At 43.1% G+C, this 23,209-nt stretch overlaps 1 protein-coding gene and 1 long non-coding RNA gene across 3 annotated transcripts in view; one reads left to right on the forward strand and one right to left on the reverse strand.

Moving 5' to 3' along the window:
- The first annotated feature begins 6,933 nt into the window (after window positions 1-6,933).
- LOC124048940 (endoglin-like) overlaps window positions 6,934-23,209 on the forward strand; it is a 54,183-nt gene continuing 37,907 nt past the window's right edge. For both annotated transcript variants that reach the window (XR_006841328.1, XM_046370129.1), the window contains exons 1-2: window positions 6,934-7,073; window positions 9,003-9,232. Coding sequence is in view for 1 of the 2 variants with exons in the window: in XM_046370129.1 (XP_046226085.1) it covers window positions 9,169-9,232 (64 nt within the window). In the remaining variant the exon portion in view is untranslated. The remainder of the gene's footprint in view (window positions 7,074-9,002; window positions 9,233-23,209) is intronic.
- The window catches only part of LOC124048941, a 33,033-nt gene continuing 19,855 nt past the window's right edge, over window positions 10,032-23,209 (reverse strand). The window contains exon 2 of the long non-coding RNA XR_006841329.1: window positions 10,032-10,685. This is a non-coding gene — a long non-coding RNA (uncharacterized LOC124048941). The remainder of the gene's footprint in view (window positions 10,686-23,209) is intronic.

Consider the following 23,209-nt stretch of genomic DNA (forward strand, 5'->3'; position numbering starts at 1 on the left):
AACCTTGCAGAGAGCCAAATTAACTATTGGAATCAAGACTAAAAAAGAACTGATATCAGCACAAGATGGAGGAATGTTGGAACATAACTAACACATTTACAGCTAACATTGTACTTTTAATCCAGTATAAACAAATGTACAGAATATTTTATACAAAGACAAAATTCATAAATTATACAGCACAACGGCAGAGGCATGTCTTAAGTGTAAAACTAACAACAACTCAATAATCCATGCCTTCTGGGAATGCTATAAAGTCCCGAAGCTATGGGCAGAGTTATAAAGTTGGCTGTCAGAAGTATTCTACTCTAAAAAGAAAAGGTTCCTGGAAGATCTTTTAGGGGTTCTTCAAATTGAAACTGGGGGAACCTCTAAGTTCTTAAAAAAAAAACTTTAATGGTTCCTTGAATAACCTTTTGGGGTTTCCCCCCATTATTTGTATTATGAATCAGCATAACAATAACACAATAGTTTAGTCGTCAATGTTTATTATGATTTGATCATAATATTATTATTAATATTATTATGATCAGTTGCAAAGCAGAATTCAAAAATATAAATATTCGGTCAACTCCCAGCAGAGCTCCAAGTTCGGTCAATATTTTCTCTGGCGTGTTAATATGTTGATATCCTTCGTATCCATAGCAAGAATGATTTTGCAGTGCGTGGTGATCGAACAGGTTTCCATTTATATTCATCAGCGGTGTAGGGAGGATGAAATCTGTGAATACAAAAATAATAATTATACAGATGATTAACAAAGCGTGCACATGGCAGTATTCATACCTTGGTTTTTGTGGTAAATGTGAATGAAAAAACTGTTCACTTTTGACAACGGTTTTCATACACATACCATGTCCATAATGTAGAGACGTCTGGAATCTACATTGAAGAGCTCAGGAAGGAAGAAGATGGCTGCTGTGACTGAGTGCGGGTTTTAGAGAAACCATTAATACAAATTAGATGATAGCCTACATGTGATCTGTATAAATAACATTATGTGACAAACCAATACCAATTGTACACAGTGGTGGAAAAAGTATCCAATTGGCATACTTGAGTAAAAGTATAGATACAGTACCTTATGTCACGTTGGTAACAATGATTCGGGAGACAGGCGCAGGAATGCGTAATAGTTTTTTTTGTTATACACCAAATTACAGCGTGCCGTAAAAAGGCACAGGGACGAAGACCAAACAAACACGTACAAAACACACAAGGTAGAAACCCAAACAAAAGAGCGAGGAGTACCTCGAATGAATTCACACGCGCACAATGATTAACACATGGGACGAAACCCGTAATCATCTGATCAATCCACAGGGGCACGAAAGCCAAAAACACACAGAACAGGTACTCACACGCACCAACGAACATTGCAACACTTATCAACGCACCAAAGGACACATATATACAAATACTAATCAGTGGGACTCAAGTAAAAGTGAAAATCAGCCAGTAAAATACTACTTGAGAAAAAGTCTAAAAGTGTTTGGTTCTAAATATACTTAAGTATCAGAAGTAAATGTAATTGCTCAAATATACTTAAGTATCAAACGTAAACATAAATAATTTAAAATTCCTTATATTAAGCAAAGCAGATGGCACCATTTTCCTGTTTTTACATTTTTCGGATAGCCAGGGTCACACTCCAACACTCAGACATTATTTACAAAAGATGCATTTGCGTTTAGTCAGTCTGCCAGAACAGAGGCAGTAGGGATGATGACATGTTCGATTGATAAGTGGTGAATTTGGCTATTTTCCTGTCCTGCTATGCATTCAAACTGTAACGAGTACTTTTGGTTGTCAGGGAAAATGTATGGAGTAATAAATACAATATTTTCTTTTGGAATGTACAAAAGGAAAAGTAGTCAAAAATATAAATATTCAAGTAAAGTACAGATACCCCAAAAAGCTTTTTACTTCAGTACTTTATACCACTGATTGTACAGCTGCAGCGTAGCCTAGTGGTTAGAGTGTTGGACTAGGTTGCGAGTTCAAACCCCCGAGCTGACAAGGTACAAATCTGTCGTTCTGCCGCTGAACAGGCAGTTAACCCACTGTTCCCAGGCCGTCATTGAAAATAAGAATGTGTTCTTAACTGACTTGCCTGGTTAAATAAAGGTTTAAAAAAAAATACCTTGTTTGCCTCCCTGTCTGTATACCTGCAGACACAGATAAATGGGTAGTTCAGTCATCTGTGCCAGATGCAGATAACCCCTTCAACATATTATTTGTACATTTTTGTTGACATCCACTGAATTGTGTACATTTTCTGTTTTAGAAATAATTTTAAAAGGGAGAAAGTTCAAAACACAGCCATTTGCACAAATATGAAAAAATACATGTTATCATCATACAACAATATCAATTGAGATCATACAAGGGAGAAATATTACCGTAAATAAAGGAAATCTTAAAATGTTTAAGAATGTCAAGACTGTACCAAGCTTGAAGGTAGGACAAATAATAAGGGAAACAACTTGTGTGTACCATCATGCATTAGGATACCAAAATGGGCCAGTTCAATCAGCCTTTCACATTGTAGCCTACATCACATAAAACATTTAAGAGTAAAAATGTCAGATTGAGCCGTTATTGACTTGGGGACTTTACAATGCATTCCATCCACCAGCCATCATACAACTCCGTGGAGGCTAGTGGAGGGAGAAATGGGAGTATCGACAAACGCTTGATAGGCCACCATGTACACCTACAACCTTAGGCCAACACGATATAACAAATGCACGGTATGACCTCCAGATCCCGTCTTGTCCATCTCCCACGTCATGCACCAAAGCTATTTGCTAACACACAACCTTGCCCTAGTATCCAAAAGGAAATCTGTGAGCTGGCACATGGACACTTTCACAAATTTCCCCCTCCGACTGACGTGCTGCTGACTGGCGACATGGAAACCAGTGGCACCGTGCTGAAAACCTGCGTCAACCCGCTGAACTGGCGACAGAAGAGGATGACACAGAGCGCCGGATTGTTTCCTGTTATTCTCCCCCCCACAAGCTTATAGAGGAGACGCACCTTGAACGCCGATGTGTACGTGCAGTCTGTCTGTATCGTCTGGGACGCTGCTATGCTAGGCATGTGGGTGTTTATCTACCTAGCCGTCTTTGATGAATGGCCAAAGTACTGTAGTCCTCCTCCTTTGTCTACTTACATGTAGAGGGGAGTCAACAACGAGCTGAGAGTTTGTGCTTGTTTTATTGAACAGGATCTGAGTTATGGGATACTTACAAGTCGCCTGCGTTTGTTCTTTCATGGAGTACTGGAGGAAAGAATGTTATCTAGGGTATCCTCCCTCTAAATCTGGTGTCAACAAGCTGAAATTGTATACATTTTCCTAATACAGGACATGAGTCTGGAGTCATGAGTCAAGTGTTTTTGTAGGCTTCATAGCATACACCAAATCCCATAGTCAAGTTCTTACACAGGACTGGTACTATAGCACATATATAGGTTACAGAACATATTGAGCAATAATTATATATTCCAAACAAACACAAACTGCCTCTATTTTTTGTAGATTTTCATAAAAAATATCCAATCTATTTGAAAAGGTTTCTTCCAACACTTTCAAACATATTAACCTGCTTGTAGGTCAACAGTAGGCAATGTAATACCACATACATTTCAGTCCTTATTCATGTTCTGTTCTTAGCAACAACAACATTCAAATATCTGCCCTTGGTCCATATACCGCACAGGGTTATAAACATTGTGGCACCGCCAATGACTTCGCCTATTCTTGACCAGAATACGGCGAAAAATATATATATTCAAAGCTCAAACACATGACAATGATAGTCTTGTACTGTGATATGCTATTTTAAATGAAAAGCCTGTCGTGTGTCTCCATGAAGGCTGCAGCCATTGTTACAGTATGAAATTATGAATGCGTAATTTATCCTTCACTGCAGTCACCTGTTATGCCCTCTCTGTTTCTCTGTTCCCAAATATACAATTTATTAATTTGTCTATCAAATAAGAGATTTGACAAGGGGACAATTGCCGGATATCATCATCACAACATCATAATATTCTATATTTGTCACGTTCGTCATAACGATGAGACCAAGGCACAGCATGAGATGAATACATACTTGTTTTATTAAAATGAAGAACACTAAACAAACTAACAAACAAAGAAAAGAATGTGAACCTATAAGACACGAGTGCTGACATGCAACTACACATAGACAATAACCCACAAAACCAAAATGGAAAATGGCATCCTAAATAGGATCTCAAATCAGAGTCAACGATAAACAGCTGTCTCTGATTGGAAACCAATTCAGGCCACCATAGACCTACATATACCTAGACATACCAAAACCCCATAGAAATACAAAAAACCCTAGACAAGTCAAAAACACACATACCACCCTCGTCACACCCTGACCTAACCAAAATAATAAAGAAAACAAAGATAATTAAGGTCAGGGCGTGACAGTACACCCCCCCCCCCCCAAGGTACAGACTCCCGGCCGCAAACCTAAACCTATATGGGAGGGTCTGGGTGGGCATCTAACCTTGGTGGCGGCTCTGGTTCTGGACTACGCCCCCCTTCTTTACCCTGAGTCCGCTCTTGTAGCACTGACTCGGGGATCATCATCGTCGGAGGTTCTGGACTGCGGATCCTCGCCGTAGGCCCCGGGCTTGGGACCCTCACTGCGTGAATCATCGCCGAATGTTCTGGTCTGGGAACCGTCGCTGGAGACCCCGGGCTGGGGACCGTCGCTGGAGGTCCCGGGCTGGGGAACGTCGCTGGAGGCCCCGGGCTGGGGAACGTCGTTGGAGGCACCGGGCTGGGGAACGTCGCTGGATGCCCCGGGCTGGGGAACGTCGTTGGAGGCACCGGGTTGTGGCCCGTCGCCAGACGCTCTGGACTGGGTACTGTCGCCGGACGCTCTGGACTGCCGAGGCGCACTGTAGGCATGGTGCGTGGTGCCGGCACTGGTGGTACCGGGCAGGGGACGTGCACCTCAGGGCGAGTGCGAGGAGCAGGAACAGGGCGTACTGGACCCTGGAGGAGCACTGTAGGCCTGGTGCATGGTGCTGGCACTGGTGGTACCGGGCTGTTGACACGCACCTCAGGGCGAGTGCAGGGAGGAGGAACAGGGCATACTGGGCTCTGGTGGCGCACAGGAAGCCTGGTGCCGGCACTGGTAGTACCGGGCTGGGGACACGCACCTCAGGGCGAGTGCGGGGAGGAGGAACAGGGCGTACTGGACTCTGGAGGCGCACAGGAAGCCTGGTACGTAGTGCCGGCACTTGTGGTACCGGGCTGGGGACACGCACCTCAGGGCGAGTGCGGAGATAAGGAACAGGGCATACTGGACCCTGGAGGCACACTGGAGGAAGAGTTTGAGGAGTAAGAACAGAACACACCGGGTTGTGAAGGTACACTGGAGACCTGGTGTGTATAGCCGGCATCAATTGTTCCGGAACTTTAACACATGTTTCTGGATGAGTACGAGGAACTGACACAGGTGGCATCGGACAGCTAACACGCTCCTCAGGGCGAATGCCGTGCATACTACGCCAAACCAACAGCTCGCTCTCTTCATTCTCCTCCAATTTCATCAACAACTCCTCGAATGTCTCATAATCTCCGCTCCGTTCACTCACCTCCAATCTGTCCAATAACTCCTCGACAATCTCAGACTCACCCCTCAACTTCGCCGACTGCTCCATGTGCCTCCCCCAAAACATTATTGGGGTATCTGTGGCCTACCTCCCCAACGTCATTGCTGTCCTCTCTTACTTCGCCGTTCCTCCTGCGCAGTTTCCACCTGCCTCCATGGTAGGCGATCCTCTCTTGCCAAAATCTCAGGATCCTTTACCGTTCACTATTTCGTCCCAGGTCCATTTTCCCACAAAGCGCCGTTCCTCCCTTTCATGCTGCTTGGTCCTGGTTTGGTGGGTTATTCTGTCACGGTCGTCATAATGACAAGACCAAGGCACAGAGTGAGATGAATACATACTTATTTTTATTAAAACGAAGAACACTAAACAAACTAACAAAACAACAAAACGCACATGAAGCTATAAGACACGAGTGCTGATATGCAACTACACATAGACAATAACCCACAAAACCAAAATGGAAAATTGCAACCTAAATAGGATCCCCAATCAGAGACAACGATAAACAGCTGTCTCTGATTGGGAACCAATTCAGGCCACCATAGACCTACATATACCTAGACATATCAATACCCCATAGAAATACAAAAAAACCCTAGACAAGTCAAAAACACACATACCACCCTCGTCACACCCTGATCTAACCCAAATAATATAGAAAACAAAGATAACTAAGGTCAGGGCGTGACAATATTAGTAATATGTTTATACATTAGAATGTCTTATTTTAACTCTGGAATTACATTCCTGGTTACAAGATCTAAATGTGTTATAAACAAAACAGTCTCGAGGATTGAGAATGAGTACACAAGTTACAACACCACAATAGAGGAATAAATAATGATTGTTGTAGCAATATTTTCCTCAAGAGGGCGGTGTGATACCCAGTTGGTTGTGAAAACTGAAGTGAGATTCTTCCAAAACCCAGGGATCATCATCATCATCATTCCATCTGAGATTATAAGGACACAAATCCTTTATTTATGATAAATGGCTACGTAACATTGTGGGTTTCTACAATGATATTACGATGTAATAATGCTGAATGGATTATGGAAAGAACAAACTCATTCATATTTGTCTTTTTACACTTTCTTTTCATTCATTGGGTTGATACCTGTCGACCATACATGATTGCTGTCGATTCACATGAGTTGCAAAATCTCAAATAAATCCCTGGGTTGTCTTTTACAATGTACTGTGCTGTCTTTCACAATGTACTGTGCTGACCAGAAGTCCGGGCATTGACACGTGAGTGAAGCGAGGCTCTGATCAGTGGGAGTGGTCCTAAAGTAAATCTGTGCTCGTCCGCCTGGCCACACTAGACATTTTCTGAAAGTTTACATGACTGACCGCTTCCCACGCGCTCCTGGATTAGCCTACACCCGGCCATTCTCCATTCATATGTGAGTTGTATCAATTATTTGTTGTCAGCTTTAGTTGTTGTCACTGATACAATGTATTCCCTTGTTGTGTTGTTTATTCAAAGCCAATGGTAAGTGACACTTACGTAAAATAACTTGTTAACAAGTGTTACAAAGTTGTCAACTGTGAGCTATTGTCAGGAAAAACGTATATTAGCCTGTAGCTGTATATGCAACCAAATATTAACGATGAGTTTCACTTTTTCATCCTATTTATATCAGTCAAATTAAAAAGTAACGTTTTTTAAATTTTGTTTCACTTCAATAGCCTGTCTTCAGCTTGCCTGAAATATTGAACTACTTTCTAATGTCCATTTTCTATAGTTATAGTGATTTGTTTCTTTAAAAAAAATGTATGCACCACTATGGTTCTGATGTTCAACACAATGTCAGCGTTATTAGGCATCAATAATTCGGGTCTGTCTGGCTAAGGAAGTATCCAAAGGTGTTTTGTTTTGCTTTGGTTGCATATAAACAGTTGAAAGTATTTTCCCCTCGCAGTATCTGAATAGCAAGAGAGCAGTCTCTCCCGTTTATCAGATCTCAGCATTGTAATATTATTTAAAGAAAGCGACGCCGTACCATTTCCTGACAGACTGGGCCAGCAGTTACTGACAACTGGATTACCCATAGAGCTCTGCGCCCTAATGTGAATAAAACTGGGCTGTGCAAGAACAGATAGTCCCATTGGAAGTATAAACTTAATACATTTGTAACCTATCATTACAATGTTTTTACATGATTAATAATCAAGAAGTTCCATGCTTGATATTGTACAAGCTTATTCTAGCATGCATTGTTAACACAACACACTCCCTGTGTTTTACTTCAAATGGCAACACATAATAGTGGAGAAACAATACTTTTTGTTGTGTGAAACTGTAAAAGTAAAAGTTATTTCAACTCATTTTGTGCTGCATCCTTATAAATAGAGCAGTCTCTCCCCTCAGGATTCTCTGTATTCACATGCTGATTTAATATATAGTTATTCCATACCCTTAAAATGATAAACCACCTACTGCTTGTTGCACTTGCTGTAGTTGGTCATATTTGTCAAGAATTAAGTGATTATCATATTTTGAATCTTGATTAGGTATCATAGCAACAGTTGTAATCAAGCACTTTACTAGAAAATGGGGGGTAGCTGAGTAGAGAGCAGCACAGTAGAGAGCAATACATTTATTAGAAATGGCCTTGTTAATCATCACTTTTAAAGATGTTAATCAGCGTGCTGCATCTCATCCTTCCCGTTTAGGAATAGGCCCTCAGGAGAGAAAATTAAATCCTATAATAAGATCACATAGCATAGCACTGTCCTAGATAAAATACAGAAAATTAGATAAAAGATAGAGTGATGCAGTTTATCTTGGCAACACCATCTCACCATTTCATTTTCAATGGCAACGGTTCCTTGAGGGGATTTGTAAAGCTTGCCAGCATTGACTGTAGAGAATGAGTATCACATTGATTAATTTGTATTTTTTAATTATGGCAAAGAAAAAGTATGTGCATTGAAATTATATTAATTCTACTGTGATGTGGTAATATACATGTTCAACATCAGTTATATTCTACTGTTATGTGATGATATAAATGTTCAACATCAGTTATATCAGAGGTATGCACTATTTCTTATTGGTTGTACTGTGTCAGTATTATTTGAATCACCTCACCTATGGTAGCATCTCAATTGCATACTCCTCGCATCCTCTCTCCTCTCGCCTCTTTCTCAAAACCCATTGGAGGAGAAGGTCAGAGGGGAGGGACCTCACTTTTTCATCCAATGGGTTTTGAGAAGGAGGCGGGAGGAGAGTGGAGAAAGGAGGCGAGGAGTATGCAATTGAGATTCTCCCTATGACTTTGCTTGGCAGTCGGCTATCTCCAACTGACACCCTGCGTCTTTTCTCTTAGCTAACCTTTGACCTATCAAGGCTGGATTTGTGTGGTCACCCTTCTGGAGCAGAACCACTGTCACCACAGTCACAGCCGTGCTGCCATTGGACACTGCTCTCACTGCCCAAGCACCTAGACACCGGCCAGTGCTTCTTTGAGACTCCCGCAGATTGCTGACTTTGAGATGGAGAGCAGCAACATGTCGCGTTTACCTCTACTTCTACTCTGCCTTGCCATCGCCACTTCAGGTAAGACCAATGTTTGGTTGAACCTCCAACTTCCATCTCTTTTAAATTGTTGTGTTAGTGAAAATGTGCTTGGTTGACAGCTAGTGTGCTAGACTTGACTTGGAGACTGATATTGAATTGAAGCCTAGAGGTTCTTTCCTTCAGAGTAAGCAGTGTAACAATAAAAAATGCCATTCATCTTCAATTTGACCTGTCAAGACTGTTGTTCTAAACTCTTTTTGAAAAACCAACCGAGAGCTTAATTCTCTCTCTGTAAACCATTAGGATTTCCAGTTGATTGGATGAGTCTGTATAATAGGATATAGTTTAGGTACAGAGATTTTGTTTAATTTTGGGCCTAACTGACAATAATTCCTAAAGCCTAATTTATTTTAAACTTGTAAAGGATAAGGACTAAATGATACATGTGTGCATCCATTTATTATTGTACTGGTATATGCTATAGGCAGGGTAGACTTTTTTTGCGTTGCATGTATATTTGTAGGTATGATAAATGGCTGTAGTTGCTAGTTGGCAGCTAGCTGGAGTGTCATGTAGGCAATGGAAAAGTATCTGCATGCTCTGACAGGTCTTGTATTATGCTTAGCCTGCTAACAGTTGTGGTGGATCCTTTGGGTGATGCTTATTGTCAGTTGGTTAAGTAGTCAGATGAAGCAGATGTGGTGCAGGCCATTCCAGAAGACCCTCAGGTTCATAAACTTATATCCTCCCTGTGCTCAAGTGGTACTTTGTACTTAGTATGCACATTTGATGGATTTGGCTCACGATGAAAAAAGAAAGCAGCCAAAAACATAACCAACACATTAAAAAAAATAACTTTATTCATGCCAAAACATTTATTGGAGTATTTTATGAGCCCCTCAAGACTTCAACATGGGAATACTATGTAGTAATGCTGCTGAACACAGCATTTTGTTGACTCCAATCACTTGTGAGAGGCTGAGGTTGCGACTGTACTGTCTGTTGACAGTGTAGCCCTCTGTACTGGATTCTGGTTGGGGATCTGTGTCCTGTCTGGGTCTCACTGGTTTAAATCCCTGATGAGGGCCTCCATTTGCGCTCCAGTCCAGACGGTAGTTGGGCTCCAGACTTCTGTTCTGTAGTTCCATGGGGCTGTCAGCTTTACAGTCTCTCTCTGGGGGTGACCCAACGGGGGGCTGTGTCGACTGTAGAACTCATTGCAGGCCAGTCATTTCCAACGGGGGGCTGTGTTGACTTCTGCCTTCTTCTTTGCAGTAGCTCCATATGAGACTCTTAATTGTTCTTCCCCTAAAGCGGCAATGTATTGATTATTGTCCCCTTCTGCTGTAGTTCTCCATAGGAGCCTGCCACAGTTCCTCCTTCCTTCTTCCAGGGGGGCTGTAGTGACTATATCGGCTCCCAGCTGCAATTAGTTCGCTGTGGGAGCCTGACGTGACGGTTGTCGACTCCTAGCCGGGTCCCTCTCCACAGACTGAAGGAAAAGTACAAAAGCGATTAGTCAACCGCCTGAAAGGGAGGGGAGCCTGAAGGGGACCTTGGGGGAAGCAGACATATGGAGGGAGATGGAAGGGAGGGAGGGAGAGTAGCAGAACAGCAGGCAGGGGAGCCACTGGGACCACATCCTCAGGAAGCCATGCTGGAGGCTGAAGGGTGGGGAGGGTTGTGGTGGTGGGAGGGGGTTATGTAACTCTCCAAGAGCATATCAGTGGCACAGTGGGGGGTGAATCGGGAAAGGGGTGCAGTGAAAGAGAGGGGGATGAAAGGAGAGGGAAGGAGAGAGAGAGAGAGAAAGAGGATGCATTGAGGGATGAGGCAGAGAGATGGAGAGACTGAGATAGGAGATGATGCAAAGGAGAGGTAGATGCAGAAAGAGGGAGGGGACTAAAGACAGTGAGAGAGATAGAGAAATACAATATGGCAAGATGCAGAGAGAAAGAGAAAACAGGGAGAGGTGGATAGAGATGACAGACAGCTCCTTAGTAGGACCTTATAGAGGGAAATGACGAACCGAAAGAAAGCCCCGGCTGCCTCTGTTAAAAATGGCGCTGGGAGTCTAAATAGCTCACTTCCCCACACTACAGGAGAGCCAGCCCTGTAGACTGCAGCCAGACTGGGTGGCAGGACCAGGGAGACGTAGTGACGCGACTCCAGACCGATTTCTATCTCACTGTTGCAATTAGCAATTCATTTCTGACTGCCTCTCTTTTATTCTCTTTGACTCTAGCAGCGCTGAGTGGGACTAGCTATGCTACAGTATTTTGCTCTTCTCTTCTCTCTCGCTCTCTCTCTCTCTCCCAGTCATCCCTGGAAGGAAGAGAAAGCGTTTGATGGGTTATGATAATGTTTGCAGGTGGATAACTTTTCCTGTTTGTAGATTTTGATGTAATCTCTGGAGTAAATCATGGCAGCAGTGTCATGTAAAACTATTAGAGAGCCAAAGGATTCTTTCCAGCTTGCAAGTTATGTTGTTCTTGAAGTAAGTTGTTAACGAGGCACTCCCCTCATGCGACATACAGCATTTCAAAGCACTGTAAAACACATCTAGCTCAGTCTAATATAGGCTATGCATAACCTAATGTTGATGTAGGCACACTTTCATCTAGGAAACCATTTAACTTAAACCTATTTAATATTTAATATCTAGGAAACATATTTTGCGGCTAACATTTACAATAGTTTGTTTCTCATCTGCAAGGAGATGCTTCAAATCACGTCATCACATACACCGTTTACAGCAGGTACAAAAAGGTACAGCAAATGCTTATGTGCTAGCTCCCTCAACAATGCAGTACATTAGTCAATAATCAATAAAAACAATGAAAAGAGTTGAGTAAAAAATAACAAGTAGTAGAAGTAATAGAAGAGGTAATGGACTGTATTTACACTGTATTTACAAATATAAAATGGGTACTGAAATCAATAGTATATAATAGAACAGTAGCCCTGTGTGTGTGTGCGTGTGTGTGTGCGTGTGTGTGTGTGTGTGTGTGTGTGTGTGTGTGTGTGTGTGTGTGTGTGTGTGTGTGTGTGTGTGTGTGTGTGTGTGTGTGTGTGTGTGTGTGTGTGTGTGTGTGTGTGTGTGTGTGTGTGTGTGTGTGTGTGTGTGTGTAAGGGTTGGAGGTGCGGTTAGTCAGTGCATATCACTAACGAATTGCTGTAAATCTACAGCAAAACATTTACAGTTAGCTACTGTAATTCTATATTACAGTATGGTACTGTAAAGAGCAATGCATTATGAGGGCTCAATGGCATTCCGCTACACTGCTGTGAAATTACAGCGATTACTGTAATTTTACAATAAAATGTTACATAAAAGTACTGTGTTATCAGTTTGGCTGTGTATTTACAGCAGCATATTGTGAATTATGGTGCATTGTGGAATAATGTTGTGCTCAGGGAAGGAGTCTCTGGCTCATTAACATATTTTGAGGGTTGCCTTCTAAGAGGCTGATTACTTTTTTTCTGTTTTGCCTTGTAATACCAGACAGTTTGGAAGCCTTTGTTAGGCCTCTCGAAGAGCAAGTGATATAAAACACCAAATATTAGTAAATATGCTGTAATATACAAATACCTAACAGCAAACCTGCTTGCACCAATCCCATGTAATTACTGTAGCATTTTCTTTCTTAGGTTAATTTTACAGGAAGTAACGTACAGGAAGCTGGTGGCAAGTCAAATGTTTACTTTGCCGTTACCGAGAATATTGCTGTTGTTAAGTGGGCTACTTGCAAGTTTATTTTTGTATTAGAAAATAAAAAACACATGTATTCTAATTAAACTGTTACAAAATACATAAACTGCATTTCAGGCTAGTGAATACTGCCCATTGTTTGCACTAGGTGGCTGCACTGTGAATCTGCAACACTTTACTAACCATTGTGCTTCCAGTAATGCACTGTAAATTCTAGAAATACAGAATGTTGCTGTAGTTAGGTGTTACAGCAATATGCTGTCAATTTGTAAAGGCAAGTAAATCTACAGTAATTTACTGGCTTTTGTGCTGACAGTATTTTACTGTACATTTACAGTAACCTACTGGCTACTGTGCTCCTGGGTCCCCCAGGTCAGGCTGGTCAGTGGCTGTGGTGTGAGCCTTGAATGGCTCATTAGTAGCGGACACTGATATAAACCCTTCATCAAAATGGTGATCTCCTTGTGCCAATGCCAGCAGCGGGCGTCTGCACACTATGGACAGATAAGGCATGGCATTGTGCAGCTCTTATCTCTGGCCAGTCTGCCCTTGCTCAGCCAAATGTCTGCCCAATCAGAAGTGTTGAAGGGGACTTGTACCTGTCCCTTAAATCCCAGAGAGAGTAGTACCGGGTTGGTTGTTTGGTACCTATTCTGCATTTCCCACTATGCAAATTCAAGTATTTAGTATGCTCTTTTGGTGTGCTGCTTTGATCAAAGCAGTAGGCATAAAGAGTTGTCAGCTAAACATTTAAAAGACAGGAAATGATTATTGAACAGTTGATGCTTTGAAGCTGTGATGGGTGTCATAGGTTTTAATTGAAACTTGTTCTGCTTTCTCTGGATTCATGTGGTAAAGTGCTGAAATTTCTCTTTGATTTATGACAAACTTGGTGTGTTCAGGGACTCGTGTGTGTGTGTGTGTGGGTGCCTGTTGTTGTGTTTGTGTAGGGGCCATTTTTAGAGTTATAGAGAGTACCTCTGAATATGAACGTATGCTTTTGATTAGTTCTCCAGTAGGGCGGCCCCCGAAGTGACTCTTATAAACTCCATGCAAAAGGTTTTATTGTCTCCTTCTCTGTATTGCTCTCCAAATCCCCCATTCTGTCACACCTCAGTGAAGCAGTAGGTGCTGTTGACTTTACATTCTGTAGGTTGCATATCTGACTGGAGGGTAATTCAATGGTATTGTGATTGGTCAACAACTCAGATTTGAAATCCAAACAACTCAGATGTTATTAAAGAGACTTAGATGAATTGTCTCTTGCTCTTTGTTCCTGACCTGCTGTGGTGAGATGCACTCTCTGTGTTGCATGGTGTACTGAAACTTCTTGGATACTTGAACATGAAAAATGGTTCGGTACTAGAATTGTTGTTATTTTAGGTTCTTCTGTCTCACGTCATAAAGTCTGTTTATCAGCGCACCGATGTCCCTTTATAGCGCGAGCGCACCGTTCATGCCTCTTGCCTGCTCCACTTACTCATTGCTAGAGCACTGGGGGTCTGGGCTGCAAACCTGTTAGCACCCCACCAGAGGAAGCTGGTGGGAGGAGCTATAGGAGGACAGGCTCATTGTAATGGCTCGAATGGAATAAATGGAACTGTATCAAACACATTAAACATATGGAAACCACATATTTGAGTCCGTTCCATAGATTCCATTCCAGTCATTACAATGAGCCGTCCTTCTGTAGCTCATCCCACCAGCCTCCACTGCTCCCCACTCATGCTGCACAGAAGTTAACACACTTGAATAATGCAACATGGCATGTAGAAATGTTCAAACGTAGTTACTGTTCACAAAACAATGTCAATACAGGCTAGAGCAAGAAGATACCGGTAGCTTCCAATTTTGTAGTCTAACTTTCCTTGCTAGCTTACATCAATTCACTGCAAATCAAATCAAATGTTATTTGTCACATGCGCCGAATACAACAGGTGTAGACCACACAGTGAAATGCTTACTTACAAGCCCTTAACCAACAATGCAGTTTTAAGAAAATACCAAAAAAAGTAAGAGAAAAGAATAACAAATAATAAATAAATAAATCAGCAGTAAATAACAATAGTGGGGCTATATACAGGGGGTACCGGTACAGAGTCAATGTACAGGGCAACGGTGTTGAGGTAATTGTGGTAATATGTACATGCAGGTAGAGTTATTAAAGTGACTATACATATATAATAACAGAGAGTAGCAGCAATGCAAATAGTCTGGGTAGCCATTTTAGTAGCTGTTCAGGAGTCTTATGGCTTGGGGGTAGAAGCTGTTTAGAAGGACTTGGACCTAGACTTGGCGCTCCGGTACTGCTTGCCGTGCAGTAGCAGAGAGAACAGTCTATGACTAGGGCGGCTGGAGTCATTGACAGTTTTTAGAGCCTTCCTCTGACACCTCCTGGTTTAGAAGTCCTGGATGGCAGGAAGCTTGGCCCTGGTGATGTACTGGCTCGCACGCACTACCCTCTGTAGTGCCTTGCTCTCAACCTGCTCCACTACAGCCCCATAGATGAGAAAGAGGGCGTGCTCAGTCCTCCTTTTCCTGTAGTCCACAATCAATTCCTTTGTCTTGATCACGTTGAGGGAGAGGTTGTTGTCCTTGCAACACACGGTCAGGTCTCTGACCTCCTTCTTATAGGCTGTCTCATCATTGTCGGTGATCAGGCCTACCACTGTTGTGTCATCAGCAAACTTAATGATGGTAACCCATCATTAACCCTCGCTGGAGGCTCTGGACTGGGAAACCTCGCAGGAGGCTCTGGACTGTGGACGATCGCAGAAGGTTCCGGACCGTGGACCATCTCAGGAGGTTCCGGACTATGGACCGTCTCAGGAGGTTCCAGACTGTGACTCGTCGCCGGAAGCTCTGGACTGGGACTCGTCGCCGGAAGCTCTGGAATGGGACTCGTCACCGGAAGCTCTGGACTGGGGACTGTCGCCCGAAGCTCTGGACTGGAGACACGCACTTCAGGGCGAGTGCGGGGAGCAGGCACAGGACGTACCTGACTGGGGATACGCACTTCAGGGAGGGTGCGAGGAGCAGGCACAGGACGTCCCTGACTGGGAAGGCGCACTTGAGGGAGAGTGTGAGGAGCAGGCACAGGATGTACTGGGCTGTGGAGGCGTACTGGAGACCTGGTGCGTAGAACTGGCACAGATGGTGCCGGAACGATGACACACTCCGCACGGTGAGCTAGCACAGGAAGTACTGGGCTTTGGAGGCACACTGGAGACCTGGTGCATAGAACCGGCCCACGTGGACCCGGACAAATGATACGCTCCTCAGGATGAGAATGGGGAGCTGGCACAGGTGGCATCGGACGGCTAACACGCTCTTCAGGGTGAATGCCGTGCATACTACGTCAAACCAATAGCTCTCTCTCTTCACTCTCCTCCAATTTGTCCAACAACTCCTCAAAGGTCTCTAACTCTCCCCTCCGTTCACTCTCCTCCAATTTGTTCAATAACTTCTCGATGGTCTTTGACTCACATCTCTACTTTGCCCACCACCCCGTGTGCCCTCTTCCAAATTTTTTTTTTGAGGCTGCTTCTTGGGCTTCCGTCGTGGCCGCATTGTCTCTGTCCTTCCCTCACCGCTTGCATCTGCTTCCACGGAAGGCTTTCGTCTCTAGCCGTAATTTCCTCCCAAGTCCAGAATGTCTTCTCCTCCTGGGCACGCTGGTTGGTCCTGTTTTGATGGGATATTCTGTCACGTTTTTCGTAATGAATGTCGGACCAAGTCGCTGTCCTTCCTTCACCGCTTGCGTCTGCTTCCATGGAAGGCTTTCGTCTCCTGCCATTATCTCCTCCCAAGTCCAGGATGTCTTTACCTACTGGATATCCTCCCAGGCCCAGGATACCCTCTCCTCCTGTGCACGCTGCTTGGTCCGTGAGTGGTGAGATCTTCTGTCACGGTCGTTTGCAGAATTAACGGACCAAGGCGCAGCGTTCCACCTGTTTAATCAAATAAACTCACCAAAACAATACAGAACAAAAACGAAACGTGAAGTCAAATGCAGTGCACACTGGCAACTACACACAAACAAACACGATCCCACAAAAACCCAGTGGAAAAGGCTGCCTAAATATGATCCCCAATCAAAGACAACGATAAACAGCTGCCTCTGATTGGGAACCATACCAGGCCAACAAAGACAAATAATAACCTAGATAACCCACCCTAGTCACACCCTGACCTAACCAACATAGAGAATAAAAGGATCTCTATGGTCAGGGCGTGACATACACACAACATACTGAAAACCAAACACATACTGAAAACCAAACACACACTAGTGTTTTTCATAGCGAAGAGAAATAGCAGTTGAGCCAGTGAGGGAGAGCGGGGATCGGGGCAGGCAGACATACAGTCGGATTAATGCACATAGGCTATATCTTGGTAATCTTTTAGTGTTCTGTCTTACAATGCCTCGTAAATTCACAGAAATTATATAAAAGTATGTATAAGGCTATCACAATGAGTATGGCTAAGCTTTTCTTCATAGTGCCAGTGAATTGAAGTTGAACATCGCCAAATGCATCAGTTTAATTAGGCCTAAATGTGCAATAAAAAGTATTGTGCCTATAGTTTATTTAATGAAACGCTGGTGGGCTGTTGATGACCTAGGTCAGGGCTCTCCAACCATGTTACTGGAGAGCTACCTTCCTTTAGGTTTTCGCTCCAACCCTAGTTGTAACTAACCTGATCTCACTGAATCAATTTAAATGTTATGGGGACACCTATATGCCACTATCAGTGTAGCTTATTATCGTCTAGACATGATGTTGAAATATCTTCATGCCTAGAATTAAAAACCTCCAGGCTTCCTTCATAAGAGTTCATTTAATGTGAAAAAATTAAGAATTACTGGGAGCAATTGGGAAAAACAAATCCTGTGGGAATCGTGCTCTAGAATAACGCACATGCTTGGATAATCAAATCAAGCTTTATTTATACTTCACATTTCAGTCTTGGAATGCAAAGCATTGTCCTTCACAGGGAAAAAAATAAAATAATGAAACTTAAAGCTGAAATATTTCCTACACAACAAACACAAGATAAAAAACTAAAGAATGACAAAATGGAATGATGGAATATCTAAACGGAATGACTAAAAAGGAAAAGCAAATCTAAAAATATGTGATCTAAAGTTCTCTGACAGGCTATTCCAGAGGCTGAGGGTATAATATCTAAAGGCTGCCTCTCCATGCCTCTTGGTCCTCGGCTTTGGGATAGTTAAAAGGCCAGTGTCAGAGGACCTAAGGGACCTACTGGGTACATCATTTAAAAGCATTTCTGACATGTATTGGGGTGCATAATCGTGGATTGCTTTAAAAATCAATAGAATAATCTTAAAAGAATGACATAACCAACGTCTCTAGTGATACCCATCAGAATAGGGCTATAACATGGCAAATAGTAAAATGTGCTGCATCATCCCATCACAGAAATATTACTGAAATATTCTAGTTCCTACACATCACCTTCTACATTCAAACCAAATAGGCCTTTTATAGGCTAAGATGATGAGCAAATGGGCAGCATCATGCTCATGTCAGTCTTCTAGAATGCAAATCGTGTCTTCCTAGTAGGACTTGGCAATAATTACATGTTGTGTACGTGTGTGCGTATCCGTTTCAGTGTGTTTTGGGAGTCGAGCAACAATCGCGGAGTCGTGCACCACAAGTGGGCGTGTGCCTCGTCGTGAATGACGTCATTACTATGTTTAAAGAGACAGCACGCAATTTTATAAAAGAAGAGATTGCTACTTCTATGCAAATGTTATTGATCACTATAATAAAATAAATCCCAAATGAGTCCCAGATTGTTTGTCATCTGTAGCCACATGAAATCATCGATAATATGTTCAATAACTCAATGTATGCGCACACTCATATTGCATATGAATTCACCTGTATTGTGGATAGGCCTAGGCTACATCTTGATTTACCCAGTTTATCAACAAAGATTTACCATTCAAATACATTATTACCTTTAGTTGTTATGTATTGTAGTTAGATTGCTAATAATAAGATTGTATAATTGATTCATGTATTCATATATGGCTGTCTCTGAAAAATGTTGGCATCAAATTTCTAATGTAATGATATTGAACTCAAAAGATGCCCAATGACTGAACAGAGCAATAGCTGAGCTTATATGTCTGGCTCAAGTGCCATGCTGTGACTTTGGCTAATACACCTTTTTTTCCCCTTTGGTATTGTTTTGGTATGATATTGGTATTGAGTATCGTGATACTGAACCTGGTATCAGTATCGAAGTCAAAATTCTGGTATTGTGACTACACTACTCTCTTTCTCTCTCCCTGGTTTCCTTGTCTATCTCTCTCGCTTTCTGATCATACTTAGATACTTAATGTTTTGTTAATGTTAGTATTGTCTTGTAACTTAACCTTTATACCTTGTATGGGAATAAATGTCTTCACAAATTTTAAAAAATGTAGAAAATAGTAAAAATAAAGAACTTTTGACCCGTAGTGTATTAGAATAACAGTGAAGACATCAAAACTATGAAATAACATACAGCGGGGAGAAAAAATATTTGATACACTTTTTCTACTTACAAAGCATGTAGAGGTCTGTAATTTTTATCATAGGTATACTTCAACTGTGAGAGACGGAATCTAAAACAAAAATTCAGAAAATCACATTGTATGATTTTTCAGTAATTAATTTGCATTTTATTGCACGACATAAGTATTTGATCACCTACCAACCAGTAAGAATGCCGGCTCTCCACTCATTACCTGTATCAACTGCACCTGTTTGAACTCGTTACCTGTATAAAAGACACCTGTCCACACACTCAACCAAACAGACTCCAACCTCTCCACAATGGCCAAGACCAGAGAGCTGTGTAAGGACATCAGGGATAAAATTGTAGACCTGCACAAGGCTGGGATGGGCTCAGCTTGGTGAGAAGGCAACAACTGTTGGCGCAATTATTAGAAAATGGAAGAAGTTCAAGATGACCGCATCAATGATCATGAGGAAGGTGAGGGATCAGCCCAGAACTACACGGCAGGACCTGGTCAATGACCTGAAGAGAGCTGGGACCACAGTCACAAAGAAAACCATTAGTAACACACTACGCCGTTATGGATTAAAATTCTGCAGTGCACGCAAGGTCCCCCAGCTCAAGCCAGCGCATGACATTTACATTACATTTACATTTAAGTCATTTAGCAGACGCTCTTATCCAGAGCGACTTACAAATTGGTGCATTCACCTTATGACATCCAGTGGAACAGTCACTTTACAATAGTGCATCTAAATCTTAAAGGGGGGAGGGAATACTTATCCTATCCTAGGTATTCCTTAAAGAGGTGGGGTTTCAGGTGTCTCCGGAAGGTGGTGATTGACTCCGCTGTCCTGGCGTCGTGAGGGAGTTTGTTCCACCATTGGGGGGCCAGAGCAGCGAACAGTTTTGACTGGGCTGAGCGGGAGCTGTACTTCCTCAGTGGTAGGGAGGCGAGCAGGCCAGAGGTGGATGAACGCAGTGCCCTTGTTTGGGTGTAGGGCCTGACCAGGCCTGTCTGAAGTTTGCCAATGACCATCTGGATGATCCAGTGGGAGAAGGTCATGGTCTGATGAGACTAAAATAGAGCTTTTTGTTCTAAACTCCAAAATATTTAATAGGGAAAAGACATAGAACACAACAGGAACAGTGTCAGCACACGGGTAAACAAGGACATATGACAAACATCAATCCTGAATTAGGGAACAGAGCAATATGTTTTTATTTTACTAGGCAAGTCAGTTAAGAACAATTTCTTATTTTCAATGAGGACCTAGGAACAGTGGGTTAACTGCCTGTTCAGGGGCAGAATGACAGATTTGTACCTTGTCAGCTCGGGGATTCAAACTTGCAACCTTTCGGTTGCTAGTCCAACGCTCTAACCACTAGGCTATCCTGCCGCCCCGGGGAGGGAAGGCAATAACACAAGTAATAGAGTTCAACTGAGTCTAATGAGCGCAGATACGCATTATGGGGAAAGGCAGGTGTGCGTACTGATGGTGGCTTGATTGCGTAATCCTGGAGAGCCTGGCGCCCTCGTGTGCAAGGGGGAGGAAGAGCGGGAACAGGCGTGACAGTACCCCCTCCCTCTAGGAGCGCCACCCGGCGTCCCACCTAGTTGAGCAGGCCGATGCATGGGCGCTGGGCAAGCAGGCTTGGAGAGGGGGAGGAAAAGCCTGATCAGGCGTGACATGTGCAGATGATGATGTGCAAGTAGAGATACTGGGGTGCAAAAGAGCAAGAAGATAAATAACATTATGGGGATGAGGTAGTTGGGTGTGCGATTTACAGATTGGCTATGTACAGGTGCAATGATCGGTAAGCTGCTCTGACAGCCGATGCTTAAAGTTAGTGAGGGTGATATAAGTCTCCAGCTTCAGTCATTTTTGCAATTTGTTCCAGTCATTGGCAGCAGAGAACTGGAAGGAAAGGCGGCCAAAGAGGAGTTGGCTTTGGGGGTGACCAGTGAAATATACCTACCGGAGCGCGTGCTATGGGTGGGTGGTGCTATGGGGACCAGTGAGCTGCGATAAGGCAGGGCTTTACCTAGCAAAGACTTATAGATGACATGGAGCCAGTGGGTTTGGCTACAAATATGTAGCGAGGGCCAGCCAACGAGAGCATACAGGTTGCAGTGCTTTGGTGACAAAATGGATGCCAATGTGATAGACTACATCCAGTTTGCTGAGTAGTGTTGGAGGCTATTTTGTAAATGACATTGCCGACGTCAAGGATCGGTAGGATAAGTCAGTTTTACAAGGGTATATTTGGCAGCATGAGTGAAGGATGCTGCGAAATAGGATGCCAATTCTAGATACATTTTTTATTGGAGATGCTTAATGTGAGTCTGGAAGGAGAGTTTACAGTCTAACCAGACACCTAGATATTTGTAGTTGTTCACATATTTTAAGTCAGAACCGTCCAGAGTAGGGATGCTATTCGGGTGGTCGGGTGCGGGCAGCAATCAGTTGAAGAGCATGCATTTAATTTGACTTGTATTTAAGAGCAGTTGGAGGCCATGGAAGAAGTGTTGTATGGAATTGACGCTCATTTGGAGGTTTGAAGGGCCAGAAGTATACAGAAGGGTGTCGTCTGCGTAGAGGTGGATCAGAGAATCACTAGCAGTAAGAGCGACATTATTGATGTATACAGAGAAAAGAGTCGGCCCGAGAATTGAACCCTGTGGCACCCCCATAGAGACTACCAGAGATCCGGACAACAGGCCCTCCGATTTGACACACTGAACTCTATCTGAGAAGTAGTTGGTGAACCAGGCGAGGCAGTATTTGAGAAACCAAGGCTATTGAGTCTCCCGATAAGCCTTGGCCAGGTCAATGAAGACGGCTTCACAGTACTGTCTTTTATCAATGGCGGTTGTGATATTGTTTAGGACCTTGAGCGTGTCTGAGGTGCACCCGTGACCAGCTCGGAAACCAGATTGCATAACGGAGAAGGTGCTGTGGGATTCTAAATGGTTGGTGATCTGTTTATTAACTTGGCTTTTGAAGATTTTGGAAAGGCAGGGCAGGAAGGATATAGGTCTATAACAGTTTGAGTCTAGAGTGTCTCCCCCTTTGAAGAGGGGGAGGACCGCGGCAGCTTTCCAATCTTTAGGGATCTCAGACGATACGAAAGAGAGGTTGAACAGGCTAGTAATAGGGGTTGCAACAATTTTGGCGGATAATTTTAGGAAAAGAGGGTCCAGATTGTCTTGCCCAGCTGATTTGTAGGGATCCAGATTTTGCAGCTCTTTCAGGACATCAGCTTTCTGGATTTGGGGGGCATGGGCAAGTTGCTGCAGTGCTGTTGGACACGGCAGGAGTAGCCAGGTGGAAAGCATGTCCAGCCGTAGAAAAATGCTTATTGAAATGATTGATTATCGTAGATTTATTGGTGTTGACAGTGTTTCCTAGCCTTAGTGCAGTGGGCAGGTGGGAGGATGTGCTCTTATTCTCCATGGACTTTACAGTGTCACAAAACCTTTTGTAATTAGTGCTCCAGGATGCAAATTTCTGTTTGAAAAAGCCATCCTGAGCTTTCCTAACTGACTGTGTATATTGGTTCCCGACTTCTCTGAAAAGTTGCATATTGTGGGGGATATTCTATGCTAATGCAGAACGCCACAGGATGTTTTTGTGTGCTTGTCATGTGCAGTCAGGTCTGGAGTGAACCAAGGGCTATATCTGTTTGTCACGCCCTGACCTTAGAGAGCCTTTTTTTAATCTCTTTTTGATTTGGTCAGGGTGTGATTTGGGTGGGCATTCTATGTC

The sequence above is a fragment of the Oncorhynchus gorbuscha genome, linkage group LG11 (assembly GCF_021184085.1).
Source record: "Oncorhynchus gorbuscha isolate QuinsamMale2020 ecotype Even-year linkage group LG11, OgorEven_v1.0, whole genome shotgun sequence".
In the NCBI taxonomy this organism is placed as follows: domain Eukaryota; kingdom Metazoa; phylum Chordata; class Actinopteri; order Salmoniformes; family Salmonidae; genus Oncorhynchus; species Oncorhynchus gorbuscha.